The 18,292-nt window shown below is 32.4% G+C and overlaps 1 protein-coding gene across 1 annotated transcript in view; it reads right to left on the bottom strand.

Annotated features, from left to right (window-relative positions):
- LOC127701706 (dynein axonemal heavy chain 8-like) overlaps window positions 1–18,292 on the bottom strand; it is a 166,696-nt gene that overhangs the window by 128,929 nt on the left and 19,475 nt on the right. The window contains exons 12-18 of the mRNA XM_052205709.1: window positions 15,331–15,407; window positions 14,903–14,996; window positions 12,832–12,951; window positions 12,218–12,353; window positions 9,504–9,694; window positions 8,307–8,387; window positions 54–170 (exon numbers count right to left, since the gene is read on the bottom strand). Of these exons, the coding sequence (XP_052061669.1) occupies window positions 54–170; window positions 8,307–8,387; window positions 9,504–9,694; window positions 12,218–12,353; window positions 12,832–12,951; window positions 14,903–14,996; window positions 15,331–15,407 (816 nt within the window). The remainder of the gene's footprint in view (window positions 1–53; window positions 171–8,306; window positions 8,388–9,503; window positions 9,695–12,217; window positions 12,354–12,831; window positions 12,952–14,902; window positions 14,997–15,330; window positions 15,408–18,292) is intronic.

The following is an 18,292-nucleotide window of genomic DNA, read 5'->3' on the forward strand; positions in this document are numbered from 1 at the left end:
TATCAATTTATATAATATAATCACTCCTCTGAAATTCAATGTTTATATCTTACTTGTTTCACCACTATCTTCAGTTCTTTCAAAGCTATTTTCACCTCCTCAAAGTAGGCTGGAAGACTCAGTGATGTCCATGTATGAGAAATAACTCCTGGTCTCATTGCTATGTCAACCTACATAAAAAATATACCGTTAGGCCTTTAACACCTTGAACCTATTCAAGAAAATATATGTGTCGCTTGCATGCCATCTCTAAATAATACCAGAATGAAGTAATTTAGTGATTCAGCATACTCTGAACAGAAAATGCCTATTCTGTCAAACTTATTCATTATGCTCAATGGTATTGTGTTTAAATTTATAAAGATTTTTTCATGTGGAACATTTACTATCATCCAGAAACAAAAACAAAACAAAAATTAAATTTTCAGGACATATTACTCTTTGATCAGTAAATGTCAAATCCCTCAAAATAAAACGTTTCTTTAGTTTGTGGTCCATGAAAATATGTATGAACTTAAAATCATTCTGTCAAGTTGTACTGAAGTTAACATCCTGAAACTAAAAAGTCTAATTTTTCAGCCATTTTTTATGATGTTGTTTGTACCATTGCTTTCTACTTTATATCAATATCATAGCTCAAGTCAATGTTAAAGTCATTGTTTCCTGAGTTTCAGGAATGTAATGTTGAAAGCTTAAACTGTTGAAATAAATCTGTTTATGCAATTTTTGCCCAATGTTGTTTGTACCATTGCTTTCTACCAATAGTAATGTCATAGCTGGGTTAACCCTTTCCTCCATAATGACGCCTTTTGACGCCACCCCCTTTACTCCATAATGACGCCTTTTGACGCCTCTGTATAGTACCTCAGTTGAAACACTTTGACTACGAAATGTCTGTATCAGACTTAATAAAATTTGTATCCAATATAAAAAGGATATTCATAAAAACATCTGACTTAAATTTCATTGATGAAATATTTGTTTTCGCAATGCATTAATACTTTAAACGTGCCGATTTATTTTATAAATAGCCGTCGCCATTTTTTTGAAGTTCTTGTTGACAACCAAGTTTCAGAACACTGACATTGTCACGTTAACTACATTTATTGTTGGTTATTAATACCAACTGGTTATAAAATACCTAATAATCAATGTTTACGATACAGTTTGCGTAAAAAATTATTTTCCGTAAGAAAAACTTTATTTTGAAACTCCGAGTGTTCACTGCCGCTTTTCTCGCTTTGGAGTCGTACATTATTGCAACAAAAGCATTTTTTTTTAAACTTACTTTGAAATATCAGAAATTAAATGAACAACGCGGAGATATGCAGTCGAGTCCATACAATTCTTTTCTGACCCATTGAGTGAACAAATATAACTTGTAAAATGTAAACATGTGTTTGGGGAATCCCATTATACGACTTCCGGCGAGTCATTAAGTGGGCGGGAACATACAAATTTTAATGACCACAAAAAAATTAGCCTGGCATCCCGGCCCGATCTTGCTGCGCGTCGCAAGGGCCAGGTGGGGAACAAATACCACGTGATCGATTCAGTGCCAGTTGACTCTGAATCTAAAGTGAGGCTGAATAAATATTTGCATAAATTTTGATGTTTGATGTAAACCAGAGATTTCAAACCAATGATTAAGAAACATTGCTTCTGATTCAATACATTTTGCTCTCAGATTGACGAGTCCCCATTGTCAGTAATATAATAAAATAAATATATATTAAACAAAATTAAATTCCGTGTGGTGAACCAACGCCTGTGAAATCGTTTTGGTAGAGTCCCTGAAGTGGATACCTTGGTATGCCGGGTTGTCAAATCATGCAAATGAATGCAATCCTTAAATAATAATTAAAATTGACAACAACACTTCAAAAGATCTGCAATTTTATTATCTATGTCTACATGTATCTAATTGGACGAACTTCCCATGGTTCCTTGCGAAGTGGTAGGAACCATGGGAAGTTCGTCCAATTAGATACCAAGCCATTAGAACAATTTCATGTATCATATAATAGTAAAACAAACTCAAGTTACATTGTAAACAAACTTTAATTTTCTATATTTATCTTATCTATTTATAACTCTGTATTGCTACTTTCACTTTTCATTGTTTCTCTCACCATGACGACGTCAAATTTCATGCACCACTTTGAGTACTTCAGGGATTAAATTCTGTATAAAAATTGTCCTGATGAAGCCTGCCTTGCAGGCGAAACATGTAATTATTATATATTAAACAGTATAAATAAATACTAGTATGTGTAATCAAAAGAAACTTTGTAAAAATGTTGTACATTTAATATATATTTTATCAGGAAGGATTATATGGGGTAAGAGTCAACGAAACAACTCTTTATTTATAAAAATCAAATTTAATAAATATTGTAATTGTCTAATGTAATTGTAATTTAAAATAGATGTACGATGGTGTATCTTCGCACATGTACACATCATTTGAAATGTAACCCCTCTCCCAAAAAAAAAATAACTGCAATTTTTGTTGGCCTTTACTTTTTACGGTTTTTTCCATATATATTTTGCCCTTTGAGATACATGTGTACATGTAAATTAGGTCGTAAAAGTAAAATCCAATTCACACCTTGGTCATGTGAAATCTTAAACTTTTAACTTTCTCACCAGTTGATTACTGATAAGAATTAACCCTTTTCTGCTTACTAATTATCATCATACTAATAATTAGATATGATAACACTGTACATCAATTCATAAAGAAAAATAAATACAGTATAATTTTTACTAATTGATGTTAAACAAAAATTGATTGGATACAGATGTAAAACAAATATTGCGCGACAAAATTAGTATTAACCAATCATTGACAGGCAGGACATTGATACACGCCTGGCTATACTGACAGATTAGCCAGGACCCCAGGCTACAAAAAAATCTTTCAACGTACAATCTTTCAATGTTTTTGCTTATAGAAAGTGACATTTAAGTTTCAATCATAATTATTTTAAGTTCTTCAATTAAATTAACGAGAATAGCGAATTATGCAACAATATTCAGCATCCGTAAGTTGTGATTCTAAGCCCCGCCCACCAATAGAATTTACCGTTTTTACAGTGATGTTTACACAAACAAAAGATGATGAATATTTTTTCCGCGATGTTTATTTCAACAATTATGAAGGCATATGGTTCCGTGAACCACTTTGTTTTAGTAGTAACAATTTGACTAACAAATTACAGAGCCTTAACTTTGCGGTTCACTTCCCATTTATAAAATATGTCAGACTAAAAGAACAGACATACGTGCATTTTTCTCTTCACGATTTATAAGGACCTCCTTCTGAATATGCATGAAATAATTGCCACTGCACGTGAAACAAACAACCAATCAATGTAATGGCTATCTATTGTAGATTTTGAAAGATATGCATATATGTATGATTCGTGTTTTACAAATGAATGGAACCTTTCCTTCATCTTTTTTCTTTCAAATCTTCTGTGTATCTAGAAGAAGGAATGATGCAAAGAAAAAACCTAACCCTGGGGAAGAGGTTAGCTGAATTCTTTCAAGTTAATGTATTGTTATTTCTGGAGGGGAAGGGGTTTGTCTTTATAGGAAAAAACCTAAATTGAAATAATGTTTTTATTTTTTATAAATTCAAGTTGTGATGAAACGCACAGCAGGATATCAACATAGGAAAAAGTTTAATACCCTTCTAGATTTCAGGATTGATGTTACATTTTCAAGGGGACTTTACAAAGAGAAACAGGCATATGCATAATCAGCATGTTGTTAACAATGACAGTGTCAGTGTTCCATTGAACACAACTAAAACCAGATGCAAAATGGTGTACAAAAATGTAATAAAAAGAAACTATACCACATGCTATTATTTTCATATTGCCTTTTCAAACTGTGATATTTATCACTACTAGTATACAAAAAGGTCTTTGTTAAACAACTTCGCAAACATCATAGATTTTCTTTTAGAAACAAGATATCTGATAACTAATAATGCATTTTCTAATTTGTTGGCCTAAGCATCTACTTTTTAGTCTGATTCTTGGGCCTTATTTGGATGCTAGGAGCACACATATGTTAAATCTTTTTCAAGAGCAATGTTGTGATAAAAAGTTTCCATTTGTTATCATCCAAAATATCTAACTGTCAACTGATCATTTTTTACTTATTATACAGGATTTCAGTTGGTTGCTATGAACAGAAACTGTTGCTAGGGAAAAATAATGTACAATATTATTTTCCATAATATATTCCAATATATGAGTCATCTTGATTAACCTGTAAAAACCTTATTTTTAAATATTTTCACCAATTTTTTTTTTAAATTCAAATTTTAATCACAATTTTCTTTGGTTGCTACGGAAATACTTCTGTTGCTATGAGGAAAAAAATAGACAACTTTTAAAGAAAATAAAGTTTCCATTCAGATTATTTATGTACATTCAATTCTCTCATTGTTTTCTTAGAAACAAATTGATATTACAAGATTTAACCCAAAATTTAACCATTTTAATTTTATATTTGGATAAATCTGTTACCATGGCAACAATATTAAAATTTTTTTTTTTAGTAAATTTTGAAGATCTGACTTAAATGTATAACTGACAAAAAATTTCAAATGTCTAACTGGTCTATTAGAGGTACAGTCAATATTTCATTAAAGTAAGCATATTTTCAGCATTTTAATGAAAAATCCTATGCAAATCAAGTATGTAAAAAAAAAATTTCCATGGAGGAAAGGGTTAAAGTTATTGTATCCTGAGTTTCATGTTTAAATTTCTAGATCAATTTCTGTACCATTTATATTGCCTGTAGATTATAGTCATTGTTTCCTGAGATTTAGGAATGTAATGTTTGACTTCTTGGATTGCTTTACGAGGATCTATAATCTTATAAGTTTTCCCCTGTTGTTAATAATGGTTTATATTGACCTTAACTGTCATGTCGAAGTTTTATTTATTATTTTAATTATTCAATATTGACATTTTTATTGTGGGATGTATCTTGCATGTGGTTATAATAATTGCATATAGTTATTCTTGAATTAATGTGAGGTTTTCAATTGATAGATTGTACAATAACTTCCTTAATCCTTTCACTAATTACTGCCCAGACGATGGAATACCAGTGAGGATGGCTTCCCAGACAAATATCCTAAAATCTGACCACTTAATTTCTATACATAATCAAACCTTCACTTTTTTTGATATCATCATAATTTTTTTTCCTTTGAGAGATATTACTCAAGACCAAAATATGTCCTCATTTTTAAAATTGGGTGACATCACAAAACATAGGTAATATAAAATGTAATTAACAGGTAAAACCAACTATTAAAATTATATGATTAAAATTCACAATCAAGTATTAAAATTGTTCCTTAAATCTCATAATTTGAGGTAACTTCTATGTATAATTTGATATATTTCTAATTACAGGTGAGCACAGGTACATGTAAATAAATTGTAAATGAGACAGCAAAATACAGACTTTGATAATACTTTTGTATATTAGTAAATTGGTGTAAAATGAATAAAATTCTACAACCTTCTTGTGTATTTAGTGTTTTTTTGTAGTTCATTGACTAGAACAGGTAAACATTAGATTGGAACATGTTAATATTTGACTAGAAAAGGTAAATACAATTAACAAAAAAAAAAAAAAATACAAGTCATCTCCAATACTGCACTTTGGTGTGATGGTCTTTGAAACAAGATGAACCCTTTTTAACAAAACGGTAAACATTGCATTCAGAACATTTAAACACAGTTTTCACAAGCTTATAAGGATTGTCTTTTCTAGCAACTGTTCGTTAGCATTGGAGTATACAGGATGATTTTTTGTACACACGACACATGTACGATTTGTACTCTCATTTTCTTCCGAATTTGGAAAATGTACCCCAACATTTACCAGACATTCTGGTATTCCGTTTTCTACATTTGCTCTTCTTTTAAGCTTCCTTTCAACTCTATGATCACCAACTATGAATTAGTTCATCAATGAATTGTTGAAAGTCACGGGGTCTTTTACACGGCGGCTTATGATTGACAACATGACCTTCTAAGATGTATGTATTGTATGCGGCCCATAATACAGCTTTCAAGGCTTAACGCATGTACCATTTGTACTGCTTGGCACATTTGGTCATTTCTGTCCACACCACCCATTTGATTATTGTAGTTCTGTACAAGAGTGGGACAATTTATATATTCAACAACACCTTGTTTATTACTGCGTCCAATTTGAAGTGTGACTGGTTTGTGAACTTTAGATAGAAAGTGAACAAGACGCTTATCTTTCTAAACTAAAGATAAAATGTTATCAGACATTTGCCATATAAACTGGCCTCTTTGTAAATGTTTATCCTTAATTGTAGCCAAAATTTTGGCATATCCTTTACGGTTACTCCTTATTGGGCCGACCATACCTATACCACAAGCCCTCAAGTTGAAAGCCAGCACAGCACTTCTGTAAAAGTTGTCTGTGTTCACAATATGACCTTTAAATTCCATACCCTTTGTTAAATTTAGTACAGCAGCAGCCGTTAGTCCAATATTTTCACCTTCAAACTCACTGTTACGTGTAATGTAAATTTCAAAACAAAAACAATATGCCGTCAGAGAATCACAAAGTAAGAACGTGTTGATGCCCCATTTGTTCAGTTTGTCTTTTATGTATTGTTTGATGCCTTATCTTCTTTTAAAGGAAACATACACTCATCAATCGACACATTTTGAGCAGGATAATATTCGAATTCAAACTTTTCTTGTTAATAACCAAGATAAGGCTAATTTTATACAACAAGTCTGATCTATCAGCCAAGTCATCATCATGAAAATGTAAATATCTATTTATTTGGACAAATCTACAATACTCAAATGTTTTAGAAAATCCAGGGGTTGCAAAAATCTACTTGTCTGGCTTTTGACAGAAGTATCTTTCAAGTCTAGGACAAATTACACACATAAGAGTTGCCAATTTAATTCCAAAATATGCATTCATTTCAAGTAATGTTATGGATGTCCATTTTCCTTTGTTATGATCAGGATCATTTTCAACTTTGCTAGCCACGTTTTTCTGGGTCCATTCACAAATTTTATTTATCAGTTCATCAGTAAATAATAACTGAATATAGTCCAGGGCTGTGTTACTTCCATCCAGTACTCGATGTGGCCCTGAAATTCCAGTATAATAGGGGTCTCATTGGGGTGGTCTGATCCCCAATCCCGCTTATTGTTTTGTCAGAATCCTGTATCCCGCTTTTCGTTGCCATAATAGCGCATATAATTTCCTGCATCCCGCTTGACTTCAATTCCCGTTTTCACGCTAAATTATTTGACTTTCACGTGTCACGCTTAAAAAAAATCAGCCAATCCCGTGTCACGCTTAGACCCCAATGAGACCCACTATAATCAAAGATTTAGACGTTGAATTTGACATTTTAAAGTTCAGTGGAGGTTCCCGGTTATATTCCGGCAAAAACCCTTCAAATTCCTCGGCGTCTTCGTTTTCGTCTTCATTTAAAAGTTCTAAAATTCTATCAAGGGCATTGTCAACCAACAATAAAGACAAATATCTGTTTTCCTCATCAGAATCGTCACTTTCTGATTGTCTTTCAGACTCAAGTCCGACATTTTTTATAACATTTAGTCTATTTTGATTTCCAACTTTCGAACCATGATAAAATCTTTATTATTTCGTCTTTTTCAACCTGTTTTTTTTTTTTTTTTTTACTCTCCATTACAATAGAAGGCGGAAATGAACAAAGAACAATAACTCGGACTTAACGCAATCTAAAACCAGCTGGAAATTTAAACCTCCTACTCGCATCGGGACTCATCATCAGCTGGCTGAAGCTGCAATCCCCGTAAACTGGGACTCGTCGGCGAAAGGGTTAAGAAAGAAGTATGAATATTTCCCATTTTGGTTGTTCTGGATGTATAAACACCCCCACCCCGTCCTTTCAGCTATACTTTCTCAGGGTCATCCATCTTGCAGCCTTGTTGCATTATGAATACACAGCCAAATTTGGTTTTAACTCCAAGATAACTTGGAACTGAAATAACTGTCATACAAATGGGAGGTTTGATGCACAGTTAAGCCTGGTTCAACCAAACAATTTCATTTAAGACAGTCAATCACCAATTGATCCCATGAGGATTGTTAGAGGATATTTTCAAAAAATAAATAGTCTGACAGTATATATTGACATTAAATTTTTAAATATACCATGAAGATAAGTAAAATTTGTTTGTTATTTAAATCTGTAAAATCATTTATTACAAGATATAAATTACCTTTTTAAGGGTTGGTCCAAGTAAAATCTGAAACACTGTAGGAATGTCATCTCTAATAGAATTGTTTTCATCAAGAAGCATCTGGAAGAATGTTAAAACATATAAAAGATCAATAAATTTATCAACAGGAAATTATTCTTTTAGATTCAAAAATATCTATATTACTGAAAAAAATACATTTGAATACATTTAGAAACTTTTACTTCATTCATAAATAGGTTTAAAAAATACAAAAAATACTTACTAAATTTCAAATCTCCCTCTCCTTGATTTTTTGAAGAAAATAAGTATAAAAATAGTATAAAAATTGTAAAAAAATTGATATGGAACGGATATAAATAAAAAAGCAACAATCTAATGGAGAGGTGAAAAGTAACAGTTTGTTAGCGAAATAGCTCGGTTATTGCTATTCACCATCTTAACAGTTGCTATGGTATGTTTTCATACATCTCATGACATTGATGCTCACCATACACTTTATTCATAACATTTTCATCAAATCATTGTTTTAGAATTGAATGTGCCCGTCACTTAAATAAAAAGTATGCAGAATGTGTAAAATTAGATACCTTTGAAACGAAGACCAGGTTATTGTTTGAAATCAAATTTATTCTGGAAAAAAAGAAAAGGAAAGGATCCAAAAGAAATTTTAATCTTGACTATTAGGCTTGAAATTCAAATGTTTGTTGCCACACACCTCCTATATGAGTGAACCTCATACCAAGCAGATATCTTCAATTAACTCTAAGTATTTTCAAACTATAGAGCAGACATCATTTTTGAATATGGACTTAGGGTTAGGATATTTAAACTTAGTTTTTGACATTAAAGCAAGTTTTATTTTATCTTTCCAATACATAACACATCAAGTATCATCAATTAAAGTTTATTCAAGAAGTGAATTAGGCACAGCGTATGACTCAGAATCTAGGGTAGGCAGCTTTCAACATGTTCAACCAAATTTGTGAACTTGAACATTGAATAATAGTTACAAATCTTTTTAGCGACACAACTTGTGGTATTGGTGAACATGCTAACCGAGTATCAACAATTAACTGAAAAAGGTACAAAATATAGGGCAGACAAGATGTATTGGACACACAAACTGATGGACTGACCACTATATGATGAATACCAATGATTCTGGATGCCTTAACTTATATAACAAGTTTGTATCAGTGTGTTCAATTGACCTACCTGCATCTGATTTCTGTGGTCTTTCAGTTTGTCTTTTGCATGTACCAATAGTTTTGCTGGTTCTGGAATGTCTAAATCCAGTTTCATCATATATTCTGCTTCCTTAATTACTTCAAATATGTAGGGATCAAAGTTCACTAACAGCATGTTCTGGTTCTGAGGATGTCTAACTAAAACTGGCACTTGCAAATCTGTAAAAAAATATGTGCTATCTATACTATTAAACGAGAAGACCTCATTTTGTGTATTGCTTCTCTTCCTTCCACAATAAATAAATCATCATGCTTCTTATGATTATTCAGTTTGGGTTATTTGGGGAGAAAAACGAAAATATAGACGTCCGGAGATTGTTTCCGTCATCAGACCGACTTTTAAGTCATAGACAAGACTTCCGGTTTTAAACTTACAAATAATTTTCATAAGTCCTTGGGGACAGGACAATCATTTTCGCGTTTATCATCATGTATACTATGATTATACTACTTTAATATATAGAGACTCTCTATAGATTATAGCAGTGATCGCCGTGGAGAAGAAACTTGAAATTGATAGTTAATAGCACATACACTTTATTTATAATATACGTATGTTCATAGTATACAAAAACGCGAAAATAATGGAATTCAACAGAAAACAAAAAAAATAACGGACTTTCAAAAAAGAGCTCGAGAGAGGGCTTAAAAATATTGTCCTGTCTCCAAGTACCTATGATTTTTGATACCTTTTCTGAAATTGTCCAGACATAACAGTGGCGGATCCAGAAATTTTCATAAGGGTGGGGGAGGCACTGACTTCCTAAGAGGGGTCCCACTCCAGTCATGCATCATTGATTCCCTATATAATCAACAAATTTTTCCCACAAAGGGGGGGGGGGTCCGAGCCCCCTGAAAAACCCTCTAAATCCGCCTCTGCATGTAATCTTTTACAAAAATTCATCCTACAACAGTTTACATACTTTCAACCAAGCTCTAAATGCCCGCAATTTCGCGGGTGTGTTCTAGTTCTAAAATAAATGGAGAATGTGTCCATGGGACACAGACGATCACCCCACTTGCATATAACGTTATAAAGGGTAAAATTGGCAATGGGAAAGGGAAATGTATCAAAGAGACAACAACCCGACCAAAGAAAGGCCACCAATGGGTCTTCAACACAGCGAGAAAATCCTGCACCTGGAGGCGGGCTTAAGCTGGCCCCTAAACAATAATGTATACTAGTTCTGATAATGGACGTCACACTATACTGTGAAACATATAAATGAACCAAAATTTTAAAAAACATACAAGACTAACATAGGGCATATCATGAAAACGGTAAAAGTGACGCCACCCAAATTCGAACTTGATCCGTGTTTTGTGGTAATAAGCATTGTGTATAAGATTCATAGCATTTGGTTGAGGCAAACTAAAGTTAGAGAACGGAAACCAATTTTGGGACGGACGTACAGACTGATGTACATGGGTAACACTTAAAGCCCCCTTCGCCTAGTGGTAGGGGCATAAAAATCAAAATTCTGTGAACATGCACACTTCTATTATGTGTAGAAACATCCTATAAATATTAAAGCTGTAGCTCAAAAACTGTAGGAGATAGTCAGACATCTATATTCGGACAGTCGGACGGATAGGGTAAATTAATATGCCCCTCGACATTTTGTCAAAAGGGCATAAAAATATTATTTGTGGATCTGAAAATATCTTAAATAGTAAAGCTTACCTATATAACACTTTGTACCAATTATCAAGATACTCGATTTTGTAGTTATTGAGAAAAATGCTACAAAACTTTCTTTTACATGGATCAATGTGAAGAACAGAGCAGCAAACAACAAGATGAATGGCAGAGCAGAAATGTGTCACAGGGTAAAGTTTACAAATCTAAAGCTTGGAACCAAATATAAAACTGCTCTGATTCTTAGTTGCTGAGAAAAAATCCATAGAAATATAATATGAACAGAAGAATTATATATAATGAAAAGGACAGATCGAGATAAACCAGTATATACCCTTTCTTTTTTTTTAGAGCAGAGTTACAATAATTACACCATCACTTTATTCTTCTGTGGTGCAACTCTTTCCTTGTTCTTTGTTTTTTATGTCTACTTCTAATTCCTTATTTTGTTGTCAATAGCAAATCTAGTAAAATTCCAATAAAATATGGACAATGACCTTGAACATGTGCTGGTAAGACCAAATAAATAAACATGATTTATAAATTTCTTTTTAATATCCACCTACATAACAATTATAGATAGCCAGTTTGGATAGTATAGAGCAGTAGCAGAAATTAATACATCTTCATCAGACTTGTTAAGTTGCATGCGTTTATCATTCTAAGCATACCTCCATTAGTAATTCAAAGAATAAGAAATTAAGAAGTTTTAAAAAGCACTGTCATATAACAACTCATTACTGCCAAGCTGCTGATGAAATATGAAGCCATCATGTTCAGTAGTGGAGAAAAGTGTAACAAAAAATTAAAAATTCATTCAAAATATTGAAAATCTAAAGTATCGCCTGACAGAAAGTAGGTGTGTGAAAGACCAGAAAAGTCCTCACACTTTATATGAAGTCATTCTATTTACTAGTGCCCAAGAAATGTGTGATGAAAATAACTGTTGACAAACCGTACGAACAATCAGACAAGGTGAATGAAATATAGCCCCCACTCCTAGAGGAATTATTTTTTAAAGTGCTGCTTTAAACAAATCTTACATGTGGTAGCAACTTCCACAGACTTGATCCATGCATTGTGGTACAGTACTTCATATTCTACTAGCACTTTTGCTATCCTGTTATATGCTCTTATTATCTTCTTTGCTTCATCTGTCTTCAAGCAGGCTGATTGTTCCTACCAAAAATTAAAAGGTATGGAGAACATTTATAGCAGCAAAAGGTTCATTTTGCTATCGTTTTTTTAATGAATCCTGTTTTTTTACTACAAAAGATGTTGAATTAAGATATGTTACACTAAGCTTTGCAAATTGTAAATCATCTAATTATTTCTTAGGTTCAGGTCTACAAAACATGGCATTCCACAAATGTAATTATAGTTATAATTAAATAATTACTTGCACGTTATCCCTATATTTCTATTTTTGTCATTTGTTGAATGGGACAGACAAACATCATTTACTTTATACTTCAACTAAACTGAAAATCACTCCTTTCAAAAAGTGTCATTTTTAACAACTCTAAGTACAGCCACTTTTGAAATATATAGACGCATATAACTGATGGCAATATTTCATTTGGCCCCAATGGGACAGGTGACCCCCAAAAAATGAGATAATAAGCAGAGATTAAAATGTTAATAATACTATTTATACCATAAATATCAACATAGGGTATTCTATCCTGTGTGATAACTGTCTAACCCATGTGACCTTCCCTGCTACAGGTGGCATGTTCCTGGGTATTGGTGGCTCTTCTTTGTACTTCATATAAAGCTGCAATATATCATAATCACAATTAAAATAATACATTATATCATAACTATTTTAACCTGTCAACATTAAAGCTTTTGTATTTGAACCTGCTGGCTTCAAGGTGTAAGGAATTCTATCATAATGCCAGTTTTCCAGCTGAATCAATCAATCTCAAGTAAAAATCTAGTTAATGACTGAAAATATGATATTTTTAACTACACTGATTATAGATGGTAATTCCAGCTTTCAAAACTAGTCAACCCTCTCTGAGCGTTATTTATTTTGTTATGGGAACACATTATTAGACAATCAGAAATAAACTGATATTACATCATATCATCATAGCTTACCTAGAAAGAGCAACATATTATCAAAAATTACATCAAACAGCATAACTGAACATTGAAAAAATTTCTTGTGTTCCATGAAAGGGAAGTAAGTATGAGATGACATGAATTAAGCTTGGTACCAGCTCTCTTGAAATTGAATAATTCCTTTCCAGAGGAACAACAAAAAGTTCATTAAGAAAGTTATGATTTAAGATGATAAATTGGTGTTTCATGCCCAGTGGTAAATATTATATGAATATCGGGAAAAGGATATGTAAATGTAATATTAATGTGAACTCTGCTCTGTATTAGACCAACATTTTGAGCAGGATTTTTATCGTGTGTGTTTACATGGTATAAGTCTGCAGTAACTAAAACCTGTCACCCTACCCAGAAAAAAATTTATAAGTTAATGAATCAAAAATGCATGTCAAAGTGCATACAGACTGTTCCAGCATAAACCCATGGGGTGCATGAGACACTTTTTTTTTTAAAGTTTTCATTTTACATATAATGCTTACAAAACTCTAAGGAAAATGCAATCACCTGTATTAAATTAATTTGAGTGCCTCTCATTCACCAACCTCATAAATTTTGGAACAGCCTTAAACTAGTTAACATGATGCTATTATGTATAGTGATTGAGATATGAAGTCCAACATAAAACTTAACCAAGGTTTGTTTGGGTGTTAACCTTAACAAAAGTCAATCAATCATGAACTATGGGTCACATTACTGTTGAGAATAGGCTAGAAAATAGATAAACCAGAATAATCTAAATGCATGCTCTTGAGTGATTTTCGATTATAATAGGTTTATAAGCAAATAAGGTGAATCTTGTGCATGTCCTTTATAGCATTGGTGTATAATTACCCATTCATACAGATGCATAAATGCTGAGTACTGTATTCCAAACATAATCAGATTATCAGTAGGTAACATGACAAATATTTATTGCAAATAATAGGAAGAACTTAAATATACCTACATACAAAGTTTAATACTTGCAGGCCAAGCACTTAATCAGGTTTGACTCTAGATATGGAAATGCACATGGACATAGAGTATATTAGAATAACGGTAGTTCTTTCTCAATTTCAAATTAATTTCCCAAATTTTTCAGAAAAGATTTTCTTACATCAAAGTATATTTGTAAAATCACTGAGTGACTAATAAAAACAAATCAACAGATAACAGCAATAAAACAATAGCATTAAAAACCCGAGATACTCCTTACAATAAATTGAATGACTGGTTCTCTATAATGCTATCTGCTGATCTTGACACAAGACATGACCTTGATATTAAAAAGTATTCCAGCTTACCAATGGCTGAGCACTAGACATTGTATGATGACTGTATCTTCCCTCTGCCTAAAAGCTCTTATGGCTTAATAGTTTATTGTGACCTTGATCTTAAAAGTAATCAATAGACAAGCATTTGATTGTGCTAGATGAAGAACGACAACAAGATTAGAGCTCAACAGTTATGGACAGATGGGTTGATTAATGTTTACAATTAACAAATATCCACACTGATACAGACAGTTAAGACAAATGAATGATAGGATGGAAAATGCAGCATATTTACTTAACCCTGGACCCCTTCTGCAATCATTTTACTAAGGGAATAATATAACATACTTTCCTGATTTCTTCCACTTCTTCTCCATACTGTTTTAGTATAACAGCATATTTGCCATCAATCTTCAGTGATGGTATTTTCAGTTTGTCAAACCTGGTAAAAATTTTGATAACTTCTTACCATCTATGCAACTTAAATTTCAATAGTAACATTAGCATATGTGTTTTGTCAAAAGATTGAATATTGTTGTGCAAAAACTTCCAATCAAACAATTTTTCTGAAAAAAATATTTGCAAAATTCATCATCAATTTTTAATGGGAGATAAGTATAAAATGACATTAAAAATTTTCAAATCAAACCTTTCAGTGCTGCAATTGCATTCAAGTTCTAACAGACAGATTTCAGAAGCAAAGCTGGCAAAAGAAAAACTGTTAACAGTACTTGACATGAACTCAGTTTCAGTCTAATACAATTTAGATGTCTTACCTAGTTAGCAGTTCTAATGCCATTATTGTAGATGCAGTTTTTGAGAAACAACTGTCCATAAAGTTTTCAAGGCCAGTCTGGAAAAGAAGATAATTTCACATAAATTAAAGACTCAACATGTACAGTGATATTCTGTGTTAAAGTCTAATAGTATGGTAAAAACGTGACACTGCTCTTATGTTCATGATCCTATTAACCAGCATTCATCCACAAAATCAGGCTCAGTAGATAGCCAAATTGTCACTGATATAAAAATTTAAAAAGATCAGACTTTTATATAATAGGAAAATTATTTTCAAAAACTGCCTATGATGGCTAGTTTTTAATCAGTTGAGGGCTTCTCACACAATGATGGATAGAAAAATATTTCAGATTGATTTGTTCCTTTTACTTAGAAGAATGAAGATGTCAATTTTATTACTAAAATTCTTTATTGTAGTTTTTGCTTTTTGCCCTTAGGGCTATTCCATTAAAATGTATGTGGGAGGGTAGGGAGGGAAGTTTAATTATTGAATGTGGGTCATGGGTCTTTTTTCAGTATGCGTCTATTACCATTAGGCCAAAAAAAAATTTATGTCTGTTTAAGGTTACATTCTTTAAAAAAATAGGGTAGATAGGTCGGTATTTCCATTTTATTTTATTTTTTCATTTTATTTTTTGTGACATGATTTTGAGTCATGCCGTTTCGTCATGTTGTGGTCCGAGTTGATTATGGGCCGAGTTTACCCGTATTTTTAATGATTGGATTATTTCCCTTGGTAAAAATGGCGGCAAAGTGTTTATTTCATCACACGAGTTGCGAATTTCCTTAAACAGCTGTCATATTCACGATTGTGAACATTGAGATGTATCAGGCAATTGATTTATATTATTTGCAACACTAACTTCGCTTTTGACACGAGTTCAGTTTATTTTTCACTTTAGGACGGAAATAAAATGACTTAGGGTCGGCGCTCAAAAGTAGGGTCGGTCAGGTAACCGTAAACAGACATATATTTTTTTTTGGCCTTATGCAAAATTATCTAAAAAATGGTTCTTGGTTGTAGGGGTATTTTGAAAGTCTCTTCCTACCCTCCCACATACATTTTAATGGAATAGCTCTTACAGTTAAGAATTAAGGTTGCCCTATCTAATTAGGATTTATTATAGAGGGTCTCATGATCATCATTTCTATGAACTCCTGTAAAATTTTACCCTGTAGCCTACTTAAGAATAGAATTTTTTTATTTTGACTATTCAGAACAAAAAGTTCAGAAGGTAGTCATGCTCTTCAACTAATCAGACAATACCGTAGAAAGGCTTGTATAGTTCGCAGTGGTACATAGTCCGCACCCCCTTCTCCCCACGAAATTTTAGGTAAAAAAACTTTTTGTAACTGTTAGAAAAGGTCTAATGAAACTCCGGTAATTTCAAATCCTGTGCGGTCGTTTGCGGTATTTTCTTGGAAAACCCTGTTTTCCATCATCAAACAGAAGCTGAAACTGCTTGTAAATGATTCTAGAACGCTTCATGATTGTTAAAATAAGTTTAATTCACTTAAAAAACAATTTCGAAACTTGTGTATGTTTAAACAGGAAGTTTAAAAAGCACGTGTAAAAGAAGAAATTAACCGGTGAGAGTCGAAATCCGTACATAACAGATATCACTATAATACGACTTTGAAAGTAAAACAGTTCCATCCTTTTGTAAAACAGTCTTTAATATATCTATCACATTAATGTTTGAAGGGTCTTAAGCTAATACAAACCATATTAGTCAGTATGAAACACCAAAACGGAACGAACAATGACCGATTACGTTTTGTAGTTTACAAATTCTAAGCTGGTTTACGGTTGTCTTTTTCACTATGTTTGTATCGTTTCAATCAAGCAGATACCAGTTTATTTCAACCAATGCATTGAAAAGAAACGAGAAATTTGTAATGAAAGGTTTAGTTTTTATATTTATCAGTATTAATTTGATATTGAATAGAAATAACTTATTAATATGGATGTGTTAAAATTATTAGTTTGAAAAATGATAAGAGCGCCCTCTACAATATAAATAACAAAGATGGCGGAACGTAAACAAACCACCTCGCCCGCGAAATTGAAATTTTTCTCCTATTTCTTGCTTATTGTACTCTATAGTCCGCACCCCGTCTGGAAGGTCCAATTTTGGAGAATAAAACCGCGGACTATACAAGCCTTTCTACGGTAACTATATTAAGGGCCTTACTAACATTATTCTTGTGAAAGTTTGTCAAAATTTGCTCAGTACCGTAGAAAGGCTTGTATAGTCCGCGGTTTTATTCTCCAAAATTGGACCTTCAAGACGGGGTGCGGACTATAGAGTACAATAAGCAAGAAATAAGAGAAAAATTTCAATTTCGCGGGCGAGGTGGTTTGTTTACGTTCCGCCATCTTTGTTATTTATATTGTAGAGGGCGCTCTTATCATTTTTCAAACTAATAATTTTAACTCATCCATATTAATAAGTTATTTCTATTCAATATCAAATTAATACTGATAAATAAAAAAACTAAACCTTTCATTACAAATTTCTTGTTTCTTTTCAATGCATTGGTTGAAATAAACTGGTATCTGCTTGATTGAAACGATACAAACATAGTGAAAAAGACAACCGTAAACCAGCTTAGAATTTGTAAACTACAAAACGTAATCGGTTATTGTTCGTTTCGTTTTGGTGTTTTATACTGACTGATATGTTTTGTATTAGCTTAAGACCCTTCAAACATTAATGTGATAGATATATTAAAGACTGTTTTACAAAAGGATGGAACTGTTTTACTTTCAAAGTCGTATTTTAGTGATATCTGTTATGTACGGATTTCGACTCTCACCGGTTAGTTTCTTCTTTTACACGTGCTTTTTAAACTTCCTGTTTAAACATACACAAGTTTCTAAATTGTTTTTTAAGTGAATTAAACTTATTTTAACAATCATGAAGCATTCTAGAATCA

This window comes from Mytilus californianus, unplaced genomic scaffold, assembly GCF_021869535.1.
Source record: "Mytilus californianus isolate M0D057914Y unplaced genomic scaffold, xbMytCali1.0.p SCAF_5, whole genome shotgun sequence".
NCBI lineage: Eukaryota > Metazoa > Mollusca > Bivalvia > Mytilida > Mytilidae > Mytilus > Mytilus californianus.